At 35.6% G+C, this 14,183-nt stretch overlaps 2 protein-coding genes across 3 annotated transcripts; one reads left to right on the forward strand and one right to left on the reverse strand.

The window, feature by feature from the left end:
• The first annotated feature begins 1,738 nt into the window (after positions 1–1,738).
• Positions 1,739–5,295, forward strand: LOC121798260 (beta-fructofuranosidase, soluble isoenzyme I-like). Its single transcript, XM_042197172.1, has 6 exons — positions 1,739–2,137; positions 2,280–2,288; positions 3,168–4,027; positions 4,237–4,631; positions 4,716–4,803; positions 4,896–5,295. The coding sequence occupies exons 1-6, from the start codon at positions 1,774–1,776 to the stop codon at positions 5,085–5,087; spliced, it is 1,908 nt and encodes a 635-aa protein (XP_042053106.1). The 5' UTR covers positions 1,739–1,773; the 3' UTR covers positions 5,088–5,295.
• Positions 5,296–10,108: 4,813 nt separating this feature from the next.
• Positions 10,109–13,228, reverse strand: LOC121797878 (NAC domain-containing protein 7-like). Of its 2 annotated transcripts, none has more exons than XM_042196637.1 (4): positions 12,980–13,228; positions 11,413–11,609; positions 11,065–11,336; positions 10,109–10,984 (listed from the first exon to the last, which is right to left on the reverse strand). In XM_042196637.1, exons 2-4 carry the CDS (start codon positions 11,570–11,572, stop codon positions 10,454–10,456), a joined length of 963 nt encoding a protein of 320 aa, XP_042052571.1. In that variant the 5' UTR covers positions 11,573–11,609; positions 12,980–13,228; the 3' UTR covers positions 10,109–10,453. The 2 variants fall into 2 exon arrangements, with proteins under 2 accessions (XP_042052571.1, XP_042052569.1); XM_042196635.1 differs by having other exon boundaries at positions 11,413–11,606; positions 12,980–13,105.
• Between the last annotated feature and the right edge of the window lie 955 nt (positions 13,229–14,183).

Consider the following 14,183-nt stretch of genomic DNA (forward strand, 5'->3'; position numbering starts at 1 on the left):
GTACAGCTCCATTAAATTAGAGTGGCCAAGTGAGAGGAACCGAACAGACCATGGAGCATGTTCGTCATCAATTTTTTAATGAGATCTTCGGAGTTTTGCAGGTGAAACAAACATAGAAAGTTTTACTTTAATATCAATCATTTGTGACATGTCTGATGTGATCTGAAATAAGGTTCAATAGTTATTGTCGATAATTATTAATTTATTATGCATGGTGTATATATGCACCTAAAAGCTGTACAAAAATGTATACAGATGTGATAATTTGATCACATAAATAAGAGAATCCAATAAAATATCGTTACACATTATGTATTTGCCATTGTCTGTCACTGATCATATGGGATCTCTTTTCTTGTGGGTGTGTGTCCGATCTTGTTAATGGTTTGCAATTACAAGTTCATAAGTGGGGGAGGTTTCAAAAGGTGTCTGTCTTCACTCAAGGATGGTAAATCTGTCATTGCACACAATCGACTGAGTGAGTTGTTTCTTTTTTTTATGTAAATATTATGTGTTCGTTCAATACAAAATTATGAGTAGTAATAACTAAACACAACAAAATATAAAACGGACATTATAATACTACTACTACTACCATTTATTACTCTCTTCATTCCACAATAAAAGTCACACTTTACCATTTTAGTCCGTTCCACAATAAGAGTCACACTTCATTTTTATCATAAATGTTAAGTAGATCCCACATTCCACTAACTCACTTCATTCATATTTTATTATAAAACCAATAAAAAAATGGATTTCATATTCCACTAATTTTTCCAACTCACTATTATTTACATTTCTTAAAACCCATGCTCACAATAAGAGTGACTCCTATTGTGGGATTGCGGGAGTATTATTTTAGTGTCAAGGTTAAGATAATGAGGATATGTAAATTGAAACACTATAAATATTATACTCTATTCTTGAGTTTGATCTAATATTGAAATCAAATCACCTTGAATTTGAACATGGTCGATTTTTTAACTTGAACCGCCTCGACTTGTTATTGAAAGTTCGATTAATTTATGTTAGAGTTGATTGATTTCTAATTAACACTAGTTCATTACTTAATTATATTACAAAATTTCTAATTATATAAGGTGGCTCGGGTTTGGACATGAATGAGCCTAACCTAGATTTACAAAATAGCTCAATTGGAGTTCACTTCACCTAGGAGTCTGTTTTTATTTCATTGATGTGCAGAGCATAGATTGGCCCGGATCTACCCATTTGAAAAGAATAAATTTTGGCTGCACTGATATATCTCTAGGTGAGAGAGATATTTTTGATAAATAAAAATAAAAAAAGTGATAAAAGGTGTGGCAAAATTTGGTTATGTATACTGTATACATACAACAGATATCATCAAATTAAACAAATTTTCAGATCTAACAAATTCGTTCACATTTTATGCGTCACAGCAAATTATAGATATACATGTGACTATGTGAGCATATTTAAATCTTGCCCGTTGCTACACCAAAGAAGTAGAAAATTTATTAGATGGACGTTTTTACTTAGAATTTATAAAGATATAAGTAAGATTTTAAAACAATGACTGGTTTTGATTTTTGAACATTTGATGTCGTTTGCTTAAAAATACAAAATAAAAATAAAAAAAATCTCGATCCGACAAAATTCCAACTCAGCACACACACACACACACCTAATTCCAGCCAAACGTGGTGCTTTAAATCTGATACTCTTTTAAACCATTCCGATTTCATTTCTCAGTACAATTTTCCAATCCTCCATCGACGGCGGCAAGTCATGGCCACAGCCTCTCCTTATGACGTGGAAGGCGCCGCCTCCTACCTCCCCCTCCCCTCCTCCTTTCATCCTCCCCGCCATTCTAAGAAGCTCCTCCCCACCATTCTCCTCTCATCCTTCCTCCTCATATCATTAATTCTCCTCCTCTCCACAAACCAAACCCCACCCTCTCAAATCAAACTCAACGACGCCGCCGCCGCAGATCACACCGCACCTCCGCTCTCGCGAGGGGTGTCGAAAGGCGTGTCGGAGAAGGTTTTCCGGCAAGTCAGCAGCAATGCTTTGACTTTCCCATGGAACAACATCATGCTATCCTGGCAGAGAACGGCTTTCCACTTTCAACCGGAACAGAATTGGATGAATGGTCGGTTTCCTGTTTTTTAATTTGTTGATTTTGGGGTTTAATAATTTATACGTCGCTTTCCCACATGATCGATCTGACTCTTTCTATTGATTTGTTATTGCAATTATTTTCTACTGGTGAATCTCTGGTGGCTTCTGCGCAGATCCTAATGGTGAGCTTTTCACCAAATCCTTTTTACTTTATTGCCCCTTTTTGCCTTTTTTATTTGCTCATTACAAATTAGATTAGGTTTATTATCTTTTCTTAAGTCTGCGGTTCTTTTACATTGTGATTTTGGCGTATCTTGAAAATTTTCAACTTTATGTGGGAATTTGGACAAATGAGTGGCGGGTAAGTTACCCACCACATCTGTGAAAATTAAATTATGCTTAGATTTAGAAAGTTTTATAGCAATAATTGTTGAGATGATTTGCATTATTGCTTCCTTGTTGAGATGATTTTTTGATGTGCCCATTTTCATTGTATATCATGTCATCATTTTAAGAGGAATTATAGATAAATCAACTAATGGTCCAAAAGTATAAATTACTTCCAAAATATGCATCGTTTTTTATCTCCTTGATAATTTTTTGATTTCCCCCTAATTTATCTTCATCAATTAACCTACTAATTATGTAAACTAATTAATTATATTGGTACATAAGTTCTTCAATTTACTTATGTTTTTATTATATGCCTGAGTAAATGCTAGATCGATAATTTGACATGTACTTTGAATTTCGGAGTAGTCTCATTACTCACCACAAAGAAGATTTATTTGCTTTAATTGGCCTTGGCGATTCCCTTACGGAGGTTTATTAATAAAAAAATATGTACGAGTTACTAGTTTGTTACTATATTTAGTAGTAATAAAATCAATAAACGACGATGTTGATGGATATATCATACATGTAATCAGTAGTTAATATATAGCCACATGGTTGCACATTTATATGAACGTGAAAGATGGCCAAATCATGTTATGTTGTTTTTTGTATTGAAAAAAAAAAAGTAAAATATAAAACGACAATGATTTGGTGCAATACGACAGGTCCATTATTCCACAAGGGATGGTATCACCTGTTCTACCAATACAATCAAGAATCAGCTGTGTGGGGTAACATCACATGGGGCCATGCGGTCTCCAAGGATCTAATCCACTGGTTCCACCTCCCCTACGCCATGGTCCCCGATCAATGGTACGACGTCAACGGCGTCTGGACCGGCTCCGCCACCATCCTCCCCGACGGCCAGATCATCATGCTCTACACCGGCGACACCACCGACGCCGTTCAGGTCCAGTGCCTCGCCTACCCGGCCAACCTATCCGACCCGCTCCTCATCGACTGGGTCAAGAGCCCCAGCAACCCGGTCCTCTTCCCCCCTCCCGGGATCGGCTCCAAGGACTTCCGGGACCCCACCACCGCCTGGCTCAGCCCCGGCGGCGACAAGTGGCGCATCACCATCGGTTCCAAGGTTAACAAAACCGGCATCTCCATGGTCTACGAGACCTCCGACTTCATCAAATACGACCTGTTGGATGGCTACTTGCACCAAGTTGTGGGCACGGGTATGTGGGAGTGCATTGACTTCTACCCTGTCTCGTTGACCGACTCTAATGGGTTGGACACGTCGGTCAACGGAGCCGGGGTGAAGCATGTGATGAAGGCCAGCATGGATGATGATAGGCACGACTATTATGCCATTGGGACATATGACCCGATCGGCAACAAGTGGACACCAGACAACCCGGAGCTGGACGTCGGCATTGGCCTCCGATATGATTACGGCATATTCTACGCTTCAAAGACGTTCTACGACCATGATAAGCAGAGGAGGATTCTGTGGGGTTGGATTAGTGAATCTGATGCTGAAGGACTTGATCTCATCAAGGGATGGGCTTGTGTTCAGGTACATATCATTAACTATTTTTTGCTCTCGAGTAAAAATTTAGTGATATATATTGTCATGTAATGTGTCTAGTCTTTCATGATAACAGAAACAGAGAAAACAGGGGAAAGAGAATAATCCTGCTATTATGATTGACTAGACACAGCATTTGGCAATATGTCAAGACCATTAATTTTGCTGACATGACATCAATTGTTGTTTTGGTTCAGTCTATTCCGAGAACAGTTGTGTACGACCAGAAGACAGGTACGGACTTACTTCAGTGGCCAGTGGAAGAACTTGAGAGCTTACGAGGTGACAGTGTTGAGGCTGATGTGAAGCTTGGACCGGGTTCCATTGTGCCGGTTGCAATTGATTCTGCCTCTCAGCTAGATGTGGAGGTGTCGTTTGAGCTTGACCAAGGGGCCGTTGAGGCAGCCCCTGAAGCTGGCGCGGGATACGACTGCACTACCAGCGGTGGTGCTGCCAATAGGGGAGTCTTAGGACCATTCGGAATCCTTGTTCTTGCTGATGACAATCTCACCGAGTCGACACCAATCTACTTCTATGTAGCTAAAGGGCCTAATGGCAAGACAGAGTCTCATTTTTGTGCTGATGAATTAAGGTTAGCTTCTGATCAATTCACATCTAGTTCGATTTCTTAGTTCTTACTAATTACTGACAATTAGTGTAATGGATTTTGATAAAGGTCTTCCCAAGCTCCTGATGTTGTGAAAACAGTTTATGGAAGCAGTGTTCCAGTCGTAGATGGAGAAAAGTTCACTATTAGATCATTGGTATGTGAGAAATGAATGAAACTCTAACTTGTTTATTTATTCTAATTCTAGTTGTAGTTTTAGTGTGATAAATGATGATGGTGTGGGTGCAGGTGGACCACTCGATCGTTGAGAGCTTTGCTCAAGGAGGGAGAAGAGTGATCACTTCAAGAGTGTATCCGACAAAGGCCATCAATGGCGCAGCGCGAGTTTTCTTGTTCAACAACGCTACTGGAGCGAGCGTCACTGTATCCCTTAAGATGTGGACAATGGGGTCTGCCGATATTCGCCAGTTTCCCCTCTGATTCATTTGCATATACCACATGCAATTCTTCTGCAGCAAAAAGCCTCACGTCTTTCAGAGATGATTGCTTTCATTTTTTCAGAATCATTGGTTTTTCCCCTCTTTATTTTGATGTTTTGTATCACGTAGATTATGTAAGGCTGTAATAGAGATCTATGTTGATTGTGCAACGCTGGAAATAAAATTGCTATTTGAGTTTTGCGATTTTACTGCATAACGTAGATATTTTATTTGTTGTCCAGAAAATGGAAAAAATGCTGGTTTATTGTTTATTTTATATGTTGTCCTATTTTATTTATATAATTGTAATGATTTTATATTTATCAGCCAAAAATATTTTCATGTAATTTTCGAAAATATTTATTGATATATTTAATATAATGATTTCCAGTGAATTACCTCACTTTGGGCTTGGGCTATTTCTGGAGTAGCTTTCCATTTGGATCTCTTTTTCCAAAAGGCTTAATGAAACACCCAAATAAGTTGAACTTGAACAGATTCTGTTAATTGGGTGCAATATATAATGCTGAGCTTTTGAGGGGTAAAATGCAAATATTATCACGAACCAAAGTCTTTTGAAGGTAACCCAAGGGACGTGGTCGAGTGACAATAGACTCATCCATCTTTAACTAAATGGTCAACACTATTCGAGGTGCCAACAAAGCAGCACCGCAATGAACACTAGGTTCCCCAGTGGATATCATTGGTCTAATAACAAAAAAAAAGTCTTTTAAAGCTCACTGACATTTCATCACTTAGCAATTTTAGTACTAATATTTTTAAGCTCGGTTCTTGAAAATAGATGAAAAATCATTTTAATTTTGGAAATGATATGCAAATCCAAGAGCATCAACGGAAGCGTAATTCATCTTGGAGGTAGAGGGTTCTTTGTTTTTTGTTTTTATATTGTACTGTATTTTTTTGTTTCTGATTCCTTTCAGAGTGTAATAGATAAAAATACTCGTAGACCGCATGCATTCCCACAAAATTTTCTTCCACCCTTCATCCGCTTTCAATTCAAGTCAAAATACATAATCAATTGATTCAACCTAATGTGATAATCACAATTTTATAAACATGCTTACAAAACCATGTACATACTATAAAACAAGAAAATTTGTTATGCTGTCTAAAAAAGACAGGTACGAAATTATTAGACCTTCACTAAAGCATCATAGTAATTCATAACTCATAAGTCATATTCATTTGTTATTAAAACATGGATTTGCGGTGTAACTGTGACAATATTATGGCGCAATTTAAGGAAGCAAGGGCGGAATTTTGTATTTGTCCTAGTGGACCATGTGTTCTCCTAGTAATACTATTAATCAACATACTGAAAGCATTTAATTAAGGTTATTAGTACAAATATATACTTTTGTAATTGCATAAATTATCATTAATATTCACAACTCATTAAATTAATCAAAATATCAGTACGAAAGAATAGTCACTGAGCTTGTCGGTAGATACCTTTATCTAATAACCAAAAAAGTATCAAAGCATGAATAATACTCCATGAAGAAGGCAACCGTGTTATGTAGTAACAACACATGAAATCAATTTTCACCTTTTAACCTTTTAGGATCAAAATGCTTGTAAATCTTAAAAATATTTTAGATTTTATGTAATAGATTGAGAATCTGACTTGTGAGTTATAAGGACTCTGATCAATACCTAATCAGTCTTAAACGCTAAACGCCGAACAATACTATTATAAGATAATTTGGAGTTCATTATAATGAACTAATAACAAAGTTATAATGATCTCTGAGTTTTTAAATTACGTCCGATGACGTCATTGTTTTTAAATCTCTGAATTTCCTATAATAAAATACAAATAGAGTTGTAATCAACTCCGTGTTATTTTATAATGACGTGTCTGACGTTTAACGTTTTAAACTAGTTTGGTACATAATACTAGTACAACCCAGACACCTGATATGATATTTAAAAGTGTTTTTAACCTATTTGAATATGTTCTTATTTATTTAATTTTTTTCAAAGTACATCAAACTGTGTTAACATAATTCTTCTCTACTAAATCTAATTCTTTTAGTAAATTTTAAATTATATGTATGTTGTAGAGATATTTTAATTTTTGCAAGTCAATTTTGATAATCAATGAACATGCCTACTTTAATCCATCATATAAATATGCATGCAATTAATTATAGTTTAAACATGCATGATTATCTGGTATATAGTGTTGTAGCACTACTAGCACTTCAAAATGGCAGCTATAAAATGACTAAACTAGATTAAATACATATTTAAGTTTTTAATAGTACTATTAAATTTGGTAAAATACAAACACGGACTATAATCAAGATCGTCCATAAAATCAAAATTTCCAAGATCAATCCGTGGAATTAAAATAAAGAAAATAGATGAATCATACACGTTGATGGATTTAGGCTGTATATGAATATTACCATACTTATTTGAAGTTAGGAAGAAAACAACTATATCAAAATCCAAGGTATATCGATTTGAAGCATTAAATTTAACTTTTAGTTATTAAAAATGCAGTAGGAGGTGCCATGTATTATTATGAGAAAAGAAATAATACCAGACATAATTATCCATTCAGGAAAATAGTTGTGGAAATCATTATGTTTTTGTTTTAGAGTTGACTGTAATATAGAACATAGGCGAGGAAGCATGATGGACAGAAGAATGTGCTGTCTCCCTAGTGGCAGACTGACTACTAAACATGAAGAAATATATATGCACTATTTTATTATACACTCCCTTTTCGGCAGGCGTCGGTATTTGGGAAGTTTAACGATAAACAACCAAATTTTATTCAATTAAAAAAGTTATATTAGTAAATTGATAAAGTAATTATATATTAAAATAATAAATATAGGTAGTGGATAAGTTAAAAAGACTTTGACTAGCCTTCAACTTTATTTTTAATTTTTTATTTTTATATTTGAATTATCCCTCTATTGTTTTTTAAATTTAAATTTAAATATGCATTAATTATATTTTATGGTTCTAAAAGAGTAAAATATTTATACACAAATCTTTAATATATTGACCACAATATTATGCACGTTCCATGTATGATATATGCGCCAATATATTTTAATTAAATGCATAAATAAACTAATTTTTTTTCTAATAAATTAGTTTTTGGTTGTACATAGCTTTATTGATTTGGGAAATTCAAATTTTTTATTCCAATGTTCTCACTTGGAATATTATTTCGACTTAGTATATATTAATAACTCAAATCATTTATAGAGTAGGGTATATATAGAGTGAGAAATTGTATATAGATGGAAACGCAATATGTAGATAAAGAGACATCACTTTTAGTGATGAACATATTTCTTAGAGTGAGCGGAGATACGACCTAGTACTTCTAAGTGTAAGAGAGTAGACAGTAAAATGGGGTAATAATTGTTAGAATGCAGGCTGCGGAGAGTGGTGGTGGAACATTATATCTTTTCACATGATCAGTTAAGTCTGTTTAATCATGTTTACTTCCGCGGCACACAATATCTTAATCACCCTATCATCATGCTGCTCCTCCACCTGCACACACACACATATATAAATATATAAATCTCTCTCTCTCTCTCTAGATAACTCACATAGAGTATATTGGTTTGACCGTAAGAAAATGCATTGACTAGAGGATTCCTTAGATTCAAGTCAAATGAGTAGTGGGATTTCAAACCATCTTTTCTCAAATTAGAAATCCTGCCACATTTCTTGATAAGACACTCCAACTGCTCCACCATATCTCCATATAAACACCAATATTTTTCCTACCATCTCCATACTTAGGGGATTGATTGCATGCCGCAATGCAACAAACTGGAAATTGCTAAAGGAGACTCCCACATCTTGGTAATGGTATACGAGCACACACACATTCATTGCATACATATATATTCTACATGCATGGACATATATATATTTCTGGCCAAGCCTTAATATCTATAGTTTGCCATAGTGTGTATATACAATTAGTTCTACAACTTCACAAGTTTTAAAGCATGCACATGCAATGCCTCTTCAAATACATCCTTGAACACATTTTTGCCTAATCTCCCCTACCCTTCTGAAGCTTCCACAAGGTAAAGCGCCGGAAATTTACATTTCTTTTCTTAAAATATACCACTATGCCTCTATTTTTTGCAATTTCTGCGTCCGACACGTGGCAATATACACAAATGCAAATGAAGTGCTGCAGAAGATTCAACTTGCAGATGTTAAATGTTACTACTATACCATTGTTTAATTAATAATAGTATATTATAAAAATTTAAAAAGGTTTCTATACTCATGCGTAGTCGATTATATTTGATCGTTCGACTCATTTCATACCACAGATATTTCCCTTATAATCTGATTCATTTGTGGTCACTTATATTTGATCGTTCAACTCATTATATTCACTTCACATATATTCCACTAATAATGTGTGTGTATATATATAAATATACAGAAAGTTGGTAGACAGGCATTGGACCATTTGTATCTTCATCATCATCGATCTATCAATTAAACTCGATAGCTTTTACAAGTAGAAGAGTTTACTTATGTGTAAAGGATAAGAAAACTTTTGTAAAAGTATCGGACCATCCTATACCAACTATCAAGATCACAAAGCCAAATATTGCACAAGCCTGCCCTTCTAAGTGACGTTCTTTTCGGACACCAAAAGCAAAGAAAACAAAAGGAAATTATTCTGTTGAGATCACTCACATTCATTTGAGCACTGCATAATTATTTTGTATCATTACCCATTAAAATTAACGTGCTTTTACTATTAAACATTCATGATTTTCGACTCCTCCTTATTGATGAAGTTTAGTAGTGCTTGTATATTCATAAATACAGCAAAAAAATTTAGTTTATGATCAACATCGCCTACATACGAAATAAAGGTGCTACTATTAATTTTTAAAATGATCTATATTCATAAAAAATGTTCTTCCCACGTTTGTTCCACTAAAATTTCATGGATAATGACATAAAAATAAAAATAAGGCGTGTTTACAATAATAGAAAAGGGAAATATATATGTTTACCGATGAATACAGAGGCATTACACAAATGATCTTCTGCAACCACAATTACAACATAAACATCTGTGTGGTTATATGAGATCACAACAAATAGGCAAACGCTGCCGTTTCAACTCATGCAGCAGCCAAGGCTAGCTTCCTCGGACCACTTCAAATTATCTTACAAGAATAACATATGTACTAAGTTTTTTCGGCCCACTTTTTTTTAATTTAGCTTCTCTAGTAGTAGTAGTATTGCAAGATCAATAGCTAGGTCATATTATCAGTTTTATTATTTACAAGAAACAGTATAATCGATCGCCACACTTGATCCACTCGATCACTTCCACAGATCAATCTGACAACTGGAAGACGAGGTGGTTGCATTCTCCGCCTTACTCAAATCTCCGCCAATCATACCGGCCTCCTCAGCAGCCGTAAAAGTCTCATTGTCCTTAGAAACCTCCTCCTGGCTGAGCTGCGACGCCACGAACTTGTCGAGAACCCTCCAATCCGTGACTTGATCCCCAGATTGGTCGTTGGTGTTCCTGAATGCTGAGGGGTAGCCTTGGTCGAGGTGTTGGTGGTGGGTACCGAAGCCGGAGGAGGGAGGCTGAAGAACCTTAGGGCTTTCTAGAAGGGGCAGCTGGAGGAAGTGGTCGGCCGGGATTCCGTACTGCAATGACATCTCCTTCTTGTACGGATAGCTGCTGTATGCGAGATTCGGATTGTACTGCTGCTGTTTCGGAGATTCCATATCCGGCATGAACGATACATGATCCTCGTACCACACCGGAGAATCGTGCTCGCTCATTTTCTGCGTCGTCGCGATTCTCTTCTTGAAAACCCTGCACACCACCCATCCTTCTTCCTACATTTTTTTTAATTTTATTACTCAACACATCACAAAAACTGCAAAAATGGAGGAATTAATTAATGTCTACTACATACCTGAGGGGTCCCGTTTTCGTCTGTTTCGAGGCGATATTCGTGCATGATCCAGTCTGATTTCTGGCCATTTGGAGCTCGGCCTTTGTAGAAAACTAGGGTTTTTCTCATTCCGATCAAGTCATGCTTGGAGTAAATGGCCTTATCGCGGCCGGTTGCTTTCCAGAACCCGGCTGCTGTGGCTCGATTCGTGCGTGTTCCCGTTGGATATTTCTTGTCTTTGTGGCTGAAAAAGTACCATTCGTTTTGCTCTTCTGTCCCTATTCTGCATAACTCTACCAAAATCAACCATAATTAAGTCAGATTTCAGTATATACTGTATCAATTAATGGAATGATGATATTGTACTACCTTGGAGATCCCAGGGCTCAATTTTGTAGAGATCAACATCTTTGATGACGTCCAAGTCGATACTCCTGTTAGTGATCTTCCTCCGGAGATAATAATCGACGAGTTCTTCGTCGGTAGGATGGAAACGGAAGCCCGGAGGAACGTGTGAAAACGTATTCATGTTCTCTGAGTCAATTGGTTTCTTCGTCTCACACCTGCTGTTTCAGCGAAATTAATTACTACTACTTTTCTTTTAACAACAAATTATTATAAAGTAAAGGGGTATGTGTCTCTTTTTTCATTGATTGTATAAAGGAAAGAATTCGGCGCATCATGTTCATCAAATACCTGCCTAATCATCGAAGAACTCAATAAAACCTACCGTGGCTAGTCTGCTTAATGTTCATATTATAATTTGCGCGTGTCATAATTTCCTAATTTTTTATGTGCTAAGATTTTGTTGCACTACTTTATCTATTTTGGGTTGTTTATGTGTAGGTAGTAAAGAAACAAGAACATATATAAGTGAATTACATAGTTGATCATGTCTAGCTAGAAGCAAACATGCATATCTAAGATCACAGTGCTTCCGTTTTGAATTTACTATCAAAATTAGTCATCAATGGAAAAATGAAAGGAAAATTTAACATCATCACACAATTACATGCCTGTCCACTTTTATTTAATTAGTAGTGGCAAAAACAAAAGGTATCTTCACGAAAAATAAATGATCTTCAAAGAATGCTAATAATGGTACTAAGTACTTATCCATTTGGACCAACACAATCAGAGTCTTGTAAACTTGGAATATCCAAATGTGACACCATTTGAAATTCATATGGAATGAAATTCTAAAGTTTTTTCATACACATTCAAGGCTAAAAAAAGAAAAAAAAATCACAAAATAAATTAGCGTGCATATTGACTCTTAAGCGTGCTGTCAATGATGAGGGATTCCAACTAGAAATTGTAAGGCTATAATAATCTCATCTTTCATTACCAAAAAAAATTCTCAATGCCAAGAAGAATGGTTAAATCAATATTACTCTCCTATTATGTAGTGCTGGGATCACTATGATAGAGAAAAATAAAAATAGGCCTGTGAGATGCATGCAAAGTTCTCATCACTCCCGTTATAATTATGTACATTTTAAAAGAGATCATGTAGAATCAATATGCAGTATCAAGTACTATTTCCATTGCACACCCTTATTCATAGTAACAAAAATAACCATCACAAAAAGTGAAATGAAACTAGGTGACAAACAAGAAACAAACGTGAAACATGATTTGGATCAAGCCACAAGAAATATTACTTTCTCAAAAATCGAAAAGATCGAAAACCTCAAATTCTTTTGCAAGCACGAATCAGTCGACGTATCAACGGCCTCATTCTTAATAACATGAAATAATAATCATCAGCCAAATCTAAATCAGCAAGTTGTCAAATTAACCTTTAATCAGCTTAAAGTAATAGTCATCAATATACCCTAAAATCACATTTTTTAAGTACCCTCTAATGGCTGATCACCCACAAAATCCAAACCTTGATGAGAGAGAGAGAGAGATGAAGTGAATAAATCCAAACCTTGATGAGAAGTATGGAAAATAATACAAGTGATGGATGGATCTGGGATAGAGCAGTTGAATCGGGGCGTGGCGAAGTGCAAAAAAAAGGGAGCCGGAAATGAAGTTGTAAGAGAGCAGCGGACAAATATAAGAAGAGGAAGAAGGCAGTGGTTCTTCTCGGGACCAAGACTCCGTCACACGGTCTAAACCGCACGCAATGTCTCTCAGGTGTCGGGTCTGATCCCGAGGAAGAGAGTTTATGTTTTCAAAACCCTACAGGCTGAGCAAGGAAAGAATGGAAAGCCTAAACGGGACTTATATATATAGTATGTCGATCGAGAATGGAGCCCTAAATGATGAAAGGCTAACATTTATGTTGATTGTCCCTCAGCTGAATTGCTGGGAAAGTATTTTTGGGCACGAGAAAAAGGTGGCCACCCGCAACTGATTGGGACCTCTCTCTCTCTCTCTATTTCTTCTACTACTAAACACCTTCCTTTTCCAACTCTATTTCTTTTCCATTTTTTTTACAGATTTTATTATTTGAATGTACTCCTATACTTTGTTATATGTGATACATTTATTCCCTTTTGTTGTTTTTAATTTTTGAACAGTTATTTTATTCCCTGCTTGAAAGTACACATTTCATTTAACGCTATAACTAACCATTCATTTCTTAAATGATTAAATTAGAATTCCTATATCAATCCACAAAAAGCAAAAAAGAAAAAAAAAGCATTAATTATCTGTCTTTTTATTGGTATGAAATATGTGTATGTGTTGGCCTCCTCGTCATCCTTATAACTGAAACTTGTCAATTGTACTCATTTAAACATAGCCAGTTTTTTTTGAATTAGTAACTTTTATGATTATTATATAGCAGAGTAGTACTTAAACCCACCACGTCAGGGTAAATTAATCACACTACTTGATGTCAATAGTATTGGCTGGTATTGGCATTCTCCAATTCGTCACCAATAAAGATCCTTTACCCATTATAAATAAAATCTCAAATTATTAAAGTTTCTTGGTGCTTTCTCTTCTTCTTTTATGACTACATAACTTAAAAAAGGTAATTCAAAATTTGAACTAGAAGCCCTCTGAAGTTCCTTCAGGAAGATAGGAAGAAGCTTTTAATGTTAGGTTTCATTAATCTCAGTAAATTGTTGCTTTTGTATTATTAATACTAATATTTCTGTTAGCCGTATTTTTTTGAATTCGAG

Source organism: Salvia splendens, chromosome 4 (genome assembly GCF_004379255.2).
Source record: "Salvia splendens isolate huo1 chromosome 4, SspV2, whole genome shotgun sequence".
Taxonomy (NCBI): domain Eukaryota; kingdom Viridiplantae; phylum Streptophyta; class Magnoliopsida; order Lamiales; family Lamiaceae; genus Salvia; species Salvia splendens.

What these genes read in the sequence shown, in the direction of transcription:
- LOC121797878 (XM_042196637.1), bottom strand. Translation starts at nt 11,572, where the DNA reads ATGAATACGTTTTCACACGTTCCTCCGGGCTTCCGTTTCCATCCTACC. An exon ending in TGAGCCCTGGGATCTCCAAG is followed by an intron (nt 11,337 to 11,412) that starts GTAGTACAATAT and finishes TGATTTTGGTAG; the next exon opens with AGTTATGCAGAATAGGGACA. An exon ending in ACGAAAACGGGACCCCTCAG is followed by an intron (nt 10,985 to 11,064) that starts GTATGTAGTAGA and finishes AAAAAAATGTAG; the next exon opens with GAAGAAGGATGGGTGGTGTG.
- LOC121798260 (XM_042197172.1), top strand. Translation starts at nt 1,774, where the DNA reads ATGGCCACAGCCTCTCCTTATGACGTGGAAGGCGCCGCCTCCTACCTC. An exon ending in AGGGATGGGCTTGTGTTCAG is followed by an intron (nt 4,028 to 4,236) that starts GTACATATCATT and finishes GTTTTGGTTCAG; the next exon opens with TCTATTCCGAGAACAGTTGT. An exon ending in AGTTCACTATTAGATCATTG is followed by an intron (nt 4,804 to 4,895) that starts GTATGTGAGAAA and finishes GTGTGGGTGCAG; the next exon opens with GTGGACCACTCGATCGTTGA.